The sequence below is a fragment of the Babylonia areolata genome, chromosome 14 (genome assembly GCF_041734735.1).
Source record: "Babylonia areolata isolate BAREFJ2019XMU chromosome 14, ASM4173473v1, whole genome shotgun sequence".
Taxonomy (NCBI): domain Eukaryota; kingdom Metazoa; phylum Mollusca; class Gastropoda; order Neogastropoda; family Buccinidae; genus Babylonia; species Babylonia areolata.
In genome coordinates, this window is record NC_134889.1 from 34,929,046 (window position 1) to 34,939,045 (window position 10,000).

Sequence of the window (10,000 nt, forward strand, 5' to 3'; positions counted from 1 at the left end):
ACACACACACACACACACACATGCATGTGTACACGTACAGACACACAGACACAGACACACACACACACACGCACAAACACACACACGCAACAACAACAAAAGATATAGATCCTAACTCTCTCCTCTTCCGCCATCCTTTCAGAGCGACAACAACAAACACCCACGCCCCGAAAAGAACCAAGACCTGCCCCTCCTCCAGACCACCCTCCTCGCTCTCCCAGACCACCCTCCTCCCTCTCCCCCGCCCACCCTCCTCCCTCTCCCAGACCACCCTCCTCCCTCTCCCCAGACCACCCTCCTCCCTCTCCCCAGACCACCCTCCTCCCTCTCCCATACCACCCTCCTCCCTCTCCCCCGCCCACCCTCCTCCCTCTCCCAGACCACCCTCCTCCCTCTCCCAGACCACCCTCCTCCCTCTCCCATACCACCCTCCTCCCTCTCCCTCTCCCCAGACCACCCTCCTCCCTCTCCCTCCTCCCTCTCCCCAGACCACCCTCCTCCCTCTCCCAGACCACCCTCCTCGCTCTCCCAGACCACGCTCCTCGCTCTCCCAGACCACCCGAGCCATGCGGAGCACCCGGAAGCTGTTGTGGCTGACAGTGCTGGGGGCAGGAAGCCTGGTGGTGACCTACCTCATGCTGTACCGCACCTCCTCGCCGTCCTCCTCCCTCAGCCTCTCCAGAAAACCCACCAACAGGAACCCTGCACACCTCTTCATCCCAGAGGCGGCTGGTGGTGGTGGTGGTGGTGGTGGTGGTGAAGGTCCGAGCTCAGAGACAGAGGAGGGGAAGACCGGCGCCATGCATCTCTGGCACCCGTCTGGGAAAACCATTGTCTGGAAGGAACCGGAGTCATCTCCTCCTCATTCTCCTCATCCTCCTGCAGTGACGACGATGACCCTCACCCGTCGGGGTCCAGAACCAGAGGGCGGCCAGAAGGAGACTGGTGGTGAAGCAGAGAAGAATTACAGGCTGTCATCGTCATCGTCATCGTCGTCGTCGTCATCATCGTCTTCAGCGCAGACTCAGACCAGTGACGGTTGGCCTGTTTTGTGAGTATTTGGTGGAGAGTGTGGTTGTGTTGGCTTGAGAGAAGGGGAGAGAGAAGGGAGGAAGGGGGCGAGGGGGGAGATGGAGAGAGACGGTGCGGGGGAGGGGAGGGCAGGGGAAGGGGGGGGGGGAGGGCGACGAATCAGAAAAAAAATGGAGAAAGGAAGGGAGAGACAGAGACAGAGAGAGACAGAGAGTAAGAGGGATGGGAGACACAGATAGAGCGAGGGGGGGAGAGGGAGAGAGAGGGTGGTGGACGAGTCAGAAAAAAGGAGGAAGGGAAGGAAGAGTGAAAGAGAGAGGGGGGGGGGAGAGAGGGGGGGGAGACAAAGAGAGAGGGGGGGAGACAGAGAGAGAGAGAGGGGGAGACAGAGAGAGAGGGGGATGGGAGACAAAGAGAGCGAGAGGGAGACAGAGAGAGAGGGGGAGACAGAGAGAGAGGGGGGTGGGAGACAAAGAGAGCGAGAGGGAGACAGAGAGAGAGAGGGGGAGACAGAGAGAGAGGGGGTGGGAGACAAAGAGAGCGAGAGGGAGACAGAGAGAAAGAGGGGGAGACACAGAGAGAGGGGGGAGACAGAGAGAGAGGGTGAGAGGGGGGGGATGGGAGACAAAGAGAGAGAGAGGGTGAGAGGGGGGATGGGAGACAAAAGACAGAGAGAGAGAGAGGGGGGGGGACAAAGAGAGAGAGGGGGGGACAAAGAGAGAGAGGGGGTGAGAGGGGGGATGGGAGACAAAGACAGAGAGAGAGAGGGGGGAGACAAAGAGAGAGAGGGGGGGACAAAGAGAGAGAGGGGGGGACAAAGAGAGAGAGGGAGGGAGAGAACACAACACTGAAATGCTGAATGTCTACAGCTGTAAAGCTCCAGTGACATCAGAACAAATGCTGAATGTCTACAGCTGTAAAGCTCCAGTGACATCAGAACAAATGCTGAATGTCTACAGCTGTAAAGCTCCAGTGACATCAGAACAAATGCTGAATGTCTACAGCTGTAAAGCTCCTGTGACATCAGAACAAATGCTGAAGGTCAACAGCTGTAAAGCTCCAGTGACATCAGAACAAATGCTGAATGTCTACAGCTGTAAAGCTCCAGTGACATCAGAACAAATGCTGAAGGTCAACAGCTGTAAAGCTCCAGTGACATCAGAACAAATGCTGAATGTCTACAGCTGTAAAGCTCCAGTGACATCAGAACAAATGCTGAAGGTCAACAGCTGTAAAGCTCCAGTGACATCAGAACAAATGCCGAAGGTCAACAGCTGTAAAGCTCCAGTGACATCAGAACAAATGCTGAATGTCTAAAGCTGTAAAGCTCCAGTGACATCAGAACAAATGCTGAATGTCTACAGCTGTAAAGCTCCAGTGACATCAGAACAAATGCTGAATGTCTACAGCTGTAAAGCTCCAGTGACATCAGAACAAATGCTGAATGTCAACAGCTGTAAAGCTCCAGTGACATCAGAACAAATGCTGAATGTCTACAGCTGTAAAGCTCCAGTGACATCAGAACAAATGCTGAATGTCTACAGCTGTAAAGCTCCAGTGACATCAGAACAAATGCTGAATGTCTACAGCTGTAAAGCTCCAGTGACATCAGAACAAATGCTGAATGTCTACAGCTGTAAAGCTCCAGTGACATCAGAACAAATGCTGAATGTCTACAGCTGTAAAGCTCAAGTGACATCAGAACAAATGCTGAATGTCTACAGCTGTAAAGCTCCAGTGACATCAGAACAAATGCTGAATGTCTACAGCTGTAAAGCTCCAGTGACATCAGAACAAATGCTGAATGTCTACAGCTGTAAAGCTCCAGTGACATCAGAACAAATGCTGAATGTCTACAGCTGTAAGGCTCCAGTGACATCAGAACAAATGCTGAATGTCTACAGCTGTAAAGCTCCAGTGACATCAGAACAAATGCTGAATGTCTACAGCTGTAAAGCTCCAGTGACATCAGAACAAATGCTGAATGTCTACAGCTGTAAAGCTCCAGTGACATCAGAACAAATGCTGAATGTCTACAGCTGTAAAGCTCCAGTGACATCAGAACAAATGCTGAATGTCTACAGCTGTAAAGCTCCAGTGACATCAGAACAAATGCTGAATGTCTACAGCTGTAAAGCTCCAGTGACATCAGAACAAATGCTGAATGTCTACAGCTGTAAAGCTCCAGTGACATCAGAACAAATGCTGAAGGTCAACAGCTGTAAAGCTCCAGTGACATCAGAACAAATGCTGAATGTCTACAGCTGTAAAGCTCCAGTGACATCAGAACAAATGCTGAAGGTCAACAGCTGTAAAGCTCCAGTGACATCAGAACAAATGCTGAATGTCTACAGCTGTAAAGCTCCAGTGACATCAGAACAAATGCTGAAGGTCAACAGCTGTAAAGCTCCAGTGACATCAGAACAAATGCTGAATGTCTACAGCTGTAAAGCTCCAGTGACATCAGAACAAATGCTGAATGTCTACAGCTGTAAAGCTCCAGTGACATCAGAACAAATGCTGAATGTCTACAGCTGTAAAGCTCCAGTGACATCAGAACAAATGCTGAAGGTCAACAGCTGTAAAGCTCCAGTGACATCAGAACAAATGCTGAATGTCTACAGCTGTAAAGCTCCAGTGACATCAGAACAAATGCTGAAGGTCAACAGCTGTAAAGCTCCAGTGACATCAGAACAAATGCTGAAGGTCAACAGCTGTAAAGCTCCAGTGACATCAGAACAAATGCTGAAGGTCAACAGCTGTAAAGCTCCACTGACATCAGAACAAATGCCGAAGGTCAACAGCTGTAAAGCTCCAGTGACATCAGAACAAATGCTGAATGTCTACAGCTGTAAAGCTCCAGTGACATCAGAACAAATGCTGAAGGTCAACAGCTGTAAAGCTCCTGTGACATCAGAACAAATGCTGAATGTCAACAGCTGTAAAGCTCCAGTGACATCAGAACAAATGCTGAATGTCTACAGCTGTAAAGCTCCAGTGACATCAGAACAAATGCCGAAGGTCAACAGCTGTAAAGCTCCAGTGACATCAGAACAAATGCCGAAGGTCAACAGCTGTAAAGCTCCAGTGACATCAGAACAAATGCTGAATGTCTACAGCTGTAAAGCTCCAGTGACATCAGAACAAATGCTGAATGTCTACAGCTGTAAAGCTCCAGTGACATCAGAACAAATGCTGAAGGTCAACAGCTGTAAAGCTCCAGTGACATCAGAACAAATGCTGAATGTCTACAGCTGTAAAGCTCCAGTGACATCAGAACAAATGCTGAATGTCTACAGCTGTAAAGCTCCAGTGACATCAGAACAAACAAAAAACAAAAAACAAAAATGGTGCAAAACAGATCAAATGAAACAAAAAGGAAACAGAATTGAAGCAAAATAAACTAATAAGAGATCAGCGACACTTTGGCACTTTGTCATTAGTTTAAAAAGTCCACGTGACATGGGAGAATAGTGAGGCTTCTTTTTTTTCAGTCGTTCGTCTCCAAGGTTTGGACAGTACACAGAAAACAAAGTACATATAAATCATATGATAATCATTTAAGCATGTAACATCGACACACATCATACCACTACGAACACATAACACAGTACATCTAAATAACATAATAATTATTTAAGCCTGTTTTACATCGAGCCACATCATATCAATACGAACACATCGTATGATTACGTTGTCGAAAATTGACTATGCAAATGTAACCCTACCTTTTGATCTATGAGGGAGAGAGAGAGGGTGGGGAGGGAAGAGAGAGAAGGTGGAGGGGAGAGGGGGCGGAGAAAGACAGGAAGGAAAAGGAGAGAGAGGGAGAGGGGGGAGAGACGGAGGCAGAGAGGAAAAGAGAAGAAAGAGAGGGAAGGATAGAGAGAGAGGGGAAGAGAGAGGGATAGGTAGAAGGGAAGAGGGATCATAAAAAGAGGCGGGGGTGGGGGGAGACAGAGGAAGGGCACAGTGTGAGAGAGAGAGAGGGGGAGAGAGACAGAGGAAGGGCACAGTGAGAGAGAGAGAGAGAGGGGAGAGACAGAGAAAGGGCACAGTGAGAGAGAGAGAGGGGGGGAGAGACAGAGGATGGGCACAGTGTGTGAGAGAGAGGGGGGAGAGACAGAGGAAGGGCACAGTGAGAGAGAGAGAGGGGTGAGGGAGAGGAAGGGCACAGTGAGAGAGAGAGAGAGTGGGGGGGGGAGAGACAGAGGAAGGGCACAGTGAGAGAGAGAGAGAGGGGAGAGACAGAGGAAGGGCACAGTGTGAGAGAGAGAGAGAGGGGAGAGACAGAGGAAGGGCACAGTGTGAGAGAGAGAGAGGGGGGAGAGACAGAGGAAGGGCACAGTGAGAGAGAGAGAGAGAGGGGAGAGACAGAGGAAGGGCACAGTGTGAGAGAGAGAGAGGGGGGAGAGACAGAGGAAGGGCACAGTGAGAGAGAGAGAGAGAGAGGGGAGAGACAGAGGAAGGGCACAGTGAGAGAGAGAGAGAGAGAGAGAGAGGGGAGAGACAGAGGAAGGGCACAGTGTGAGAGAGAGAGAGAGGGGAGAGACAGAGGAAGGGCACAGAGAGAGAGAGAGAGAGGGGAGAGACAGAGGAAGGGCACAGTGAGAGAGAGAGAGAGGGGAGAGACAGAGGAAGGGCACAGTGAGAGAGAGAGAGGGGGGGAGAGACAGAGGAAGGGCACAGTGAGAGAGAGAGAGGGGGAGAGAGAGGAAGGGCACAGTGAGAGAGAGAGAGGGGAGAGAGACAGAGCAAGTTCACAGTGAGAGAGATAGAGAGGGAGACAGAGGAAGAGCTCAGTGAGAGAGAGAGAGAGAGAGAGAGAGAGAGAGAGAGAGAGAGAGAGAAGGGGGGGAGTGAGCGAGAAAGAAGTGAGAAGAAGACAGAGTGAAAACAAATGGGTTTTTTTCGTTTCTTTTAAACACCTTGCCATCGTGTCACACACACACACACACACACACACACACACACACACACACACACACTCCAGACGAGCGTGCTTCTCTCCCCCCCCCCTCTCTCTCTACCCATCTCTCTTTTTTGTCAGTCTGTCTCCCCCCTCCTTCCCCTCCCCCTATCTCTATTGATGTCATCGAATCACACACACACACACACACACACACACACACACACACACACACACACATATATATATATATATATATATATATATATATACTACGGTGATGGTGGTGGTGGTGGTGGTGATAATATATATATATATATATATATATATATATATATATATATATATATATATATATATATATATCAATCATAACACGATAGCAAGGTGTAAAAAAAAAAGAAAAAAAAAGGGCTCGCTTATCTATTACCATAATATATATATATATATATATTATGTGTGTGTGTGTGTGTGTGTGTGTGTGTGTGTGTGTGTGTGTGTGTGTAATAAATGAATACTTTTCTTTCAGCTCCAAGGACTATTACCCAGGCCCCATCCCGAGAAGCCCTTTCTTCCCGAACTTCACCATTCGCTGGGACTTCGACACCGAGGCTTTCTTGCGACGCCCTGACGTCAGCAGCCAGCCCCCGAAGCTGATGACGTGGATGGTCAAGACGCGCTACATGTTGCCACTTCCGGAGCCCGTGCGCCTGCGCGTGTGCCCGGAAATGCCGTGCCGCATGACGACCAATCACCAGGTCCACCGGGCGGAGAGCGCCGCCTTGCTGTGGGCCGGTCAGATCATGACGAACCCCGTGCCGCCCGTGCGATCACACCCTGACCAGGTTGGTCAGCCCGCCATGGTGGTGGTGGTGGTGGTGGTGGTGGCGGTGGTGGTGGAGATAATGAGAAGAAAATGATGATGGTTTATAATGACGATGATGTTGACAACAATCATCATGATTATCATCGTCGTCGGTGTCATGGAAATCTATATCGATCTATGAAGACTCGGCTCACACACACACACACACACACACACACACACACACACACACACACACACACACACACAAGCGATACCTTTTGTTTGATTTTAACAGACACACCTCAGACTTACAGTGACCAGATTTAGAGTTGGAATCTCTGTAGTAAACACACAGATATCGTTACAAAGCAACGCGTCATTCTGAACAATTGAGCCCATTGTGCAAGGAATCAAGAGAGGATGAAGTTCACTTTGTTTTAACTCTCTCCATACGAACGGCGAAAGAGACGACGTTAACAGCATTTCACCCCAATTACCACCATCAAAATATTGCAAGCGGAAGGCTCTTATACTGAAGAGGTGAATGTTGACAAAGAATACCACAATTCTGACGACGGAAGCTAAAGGTTGGGTCATTCAGACACCCACTGGACATCCGAGGGGTCTGTGTAGAGGAGAAGAGAGGACTGGCCGTACTGAGTGTGTTAAAATGCCCCGTGTTGACTGAGAGAGAGAGAGGCAGAGAGTGTTAAACGAACAGCCGCTTAATTTCCCTTCTATCCCTTCTCGCTTTCTCATGTTTGTTTCTGTTTGAAGCCCTGTGATCGATATGCAATAAATCACATATATCTGTTTTAAAATATACAGGAAAGAAAAGAAAAGTAAAAAAAAAACCGAAAAAAAGGCCGCGGTCCATCGTGATAAGAGAAACGCCGGGGGGTAGCTGCTGTTGGCGCGATTCATTTTGTTGTTTCCACCCAATCGGGGGTGGGGAATCTATATGTTGCTTATAGAGAGAGGGAATTCATTGACAGTGAGAGAGACAGCTGCTACACTCGCGTTCTCTCAGTCGGTGTGCGGTTGTTGATGTTTTTTGTTGTTGTTGTTGATGGTTTTTGTTGATGTTTTTTGTTTGTTTTTTGTGGGTTTGTTTCTTTCTTTGTGTTTTTCTTTTCATGGTGGGTGTGTTTTTGTGTTGTTGTTGCTGTTGTGTGTGTGTGTGTGTGTGTGTGTGTGTGTGTGTGCCTGTCTCCCCCTCTCTCTCTCTCTCTCTCTCTCTCTCTGCGCGTGTCTGTACTTGTTCGTGCGCACGCCCGCCCGCGTGTGTGTGTGTGTCTGTGGTACGATGATGATGATGATGATGATGATGATGATAACGATGACGCCGATGGCGGCAATGATAACGATCATAAAGAGGATGACGACGATGATGATGACGACGACGACGACAATGACGATGACAATGATAACTATAAAGATGATGACGATGATAATGATGACGATGGTGACGACGACAACGACGATGATGATGATGATGACGATGGTGACGACAACGACGACAATGACGACGACAATGATAACTATAAAGACGACGACGACGACGATGATGATGATGACGACAACGACGACAATGATGATGGTGACGACAACGACGACAATGATAACTATAAAGATGATGATGACGACGATGATGATGGTGACGACAACGACGACGATGATGACGATGACGATGATGGTGGTGGTGGCGCTGCAGGTGTATGTCTTCCACAACCACGAGCCCCAGACCCCCAACTGGATCCACAGTCCCAGCTTCCGCAAGCCGGCCTGGAGGTCCGTCTTCAACTGGACCATGCACTACAGGTGGGTGTCTGCAGTGGCTTCCCCTTTCACCTTCACGTCTGTCCGCGTCGTGTCTGCATCCGGTCCAAAGCCCGCGTCCTGCACCAGCCGCCGTGGCCAAGTGGTTAGCGTCGCGGACTGACGGCTGGGAGGACGCGGGTTCCAATCCCAGCGGAGGTGGGTTTTTCGGCCCGCGGCCGGCTCCTACCCAGAGTTGAGTGTGCTGTGGGCTTAAATGGGGAGACTGGGACCACACAGTCGAGTGTCATCCACTTCACGGATGCGTCTTTGGGTGTGTTGCTCGAATTACCTGACCAACACTGCAAGTGTCTGTATCTCTCGGGCCTGGTTGACGCCGGGATATCATTATGACAGGAAGCGTAGAGCGCAGCCTTGTCACGAAGTCCCAAGCCAAAATGGAGCTCCATAGCAAGATCGTCATCATCATCGTCATCCTCAACCTCCTTCTCCATCATTACCAATATAAAAACAAAAATGTCCCAGAGTCTGCGGCCTTTCATGCCCTGCTCTCATGGTGACCTCAGTTTTGATACCTCTCCACTTCCGTGCTTGGGGTGAGTCCTGTCAATGTCTTCGGTGTCGGCAGATTCATGGGGTGCTGTTGTTGGAGGTACGTGGTGGCAGCAAAATTCTGTGTTTATACCTTTGGCTGACAGAATGTGCAACAAATAATATATTTTAAAAATAAGATCTGACCCGGGTTTTTATATTGATTGATTGTAATATATGTAACACTGATTTTGAGTCAACCTAGAAAGCTAGTTTGAATATAGCTATTGGGAGATTTATCACACATTCCAACGTAAGCATTGCAGCTACTAATTCAGCTGTACATATAGATAGCTTACTTCCAAGATAAAATTATCCTTCAATTTTAAGTGAAGGAATTACAAAACCTGCACCCATGTTTTTGTTTGCAGGCACTGAGCCATCTGTAAACACATGAATGGAACAGAATAGAATATGTCTTTATTACCAAGTGTACCGGGGTCAAAAGGAAATTGGTGGGGGGCGGGGTGGGGGGGATAGTACATAAAAGGTACAAACATAAGGTACAAACATAAATCGAAAATCATACACAAACACAGATACAGTAGAATTCAGGATACATACATGTGCATATCAATATGAGAACTTGCACACACACACACACACACACACACACACACACACACACACACACACACACACACACACATTTAAACATAAGCTGCATATCAATATGAGAACTTACACACACACACACACACACACACACACACACACACACACACACACACACACACACACACACACATTTAAACATAAGCTGCATATCACATGTAGATGGGGCTGATGACTAGGTCTTCAGGTAAGTGGTTGTTGATTGCACAACTCTCTTTAATCATTACTGGATTTGTTCGAGAGACAGGGCATTGACTGCTTTGGGG

The 10,000-nt window shown here is 48.6% G+C and overlaps 1 protein-coding gene across 1 annotated transcript in view; it reads left to right on the forward strand.

Annotated features, from left to right (window-relative positions):
* The first annotated feature begins 566 nt into the window (after positions 1–566).
* The window catches only part of LOC143289698 (3-galactosyl-N-acetylglucosaminide 4-alpha-L-fucosyltransferase FUT3-like), an 18,180-nt gene continuing 8,746 nt past the window's right edge, over positions 567–10,000 (forward strand). Inside the window, exons 1-3 of the mRNA XM_076598747.1 lie at positions 567–1,051; positions 6,471–6,786; positions 8,464–8,570. Of these exons, the coding sequence (XP_076454862.1) occupies positions 567–1,051; positions 6,471–6,786; positions 8,464–8,570 (908 nt within the window). The remainder of the gene's footprint in view (positions 1,052–6,470; positions 6,787–8,463; positions 8,571–10,000) is intronic.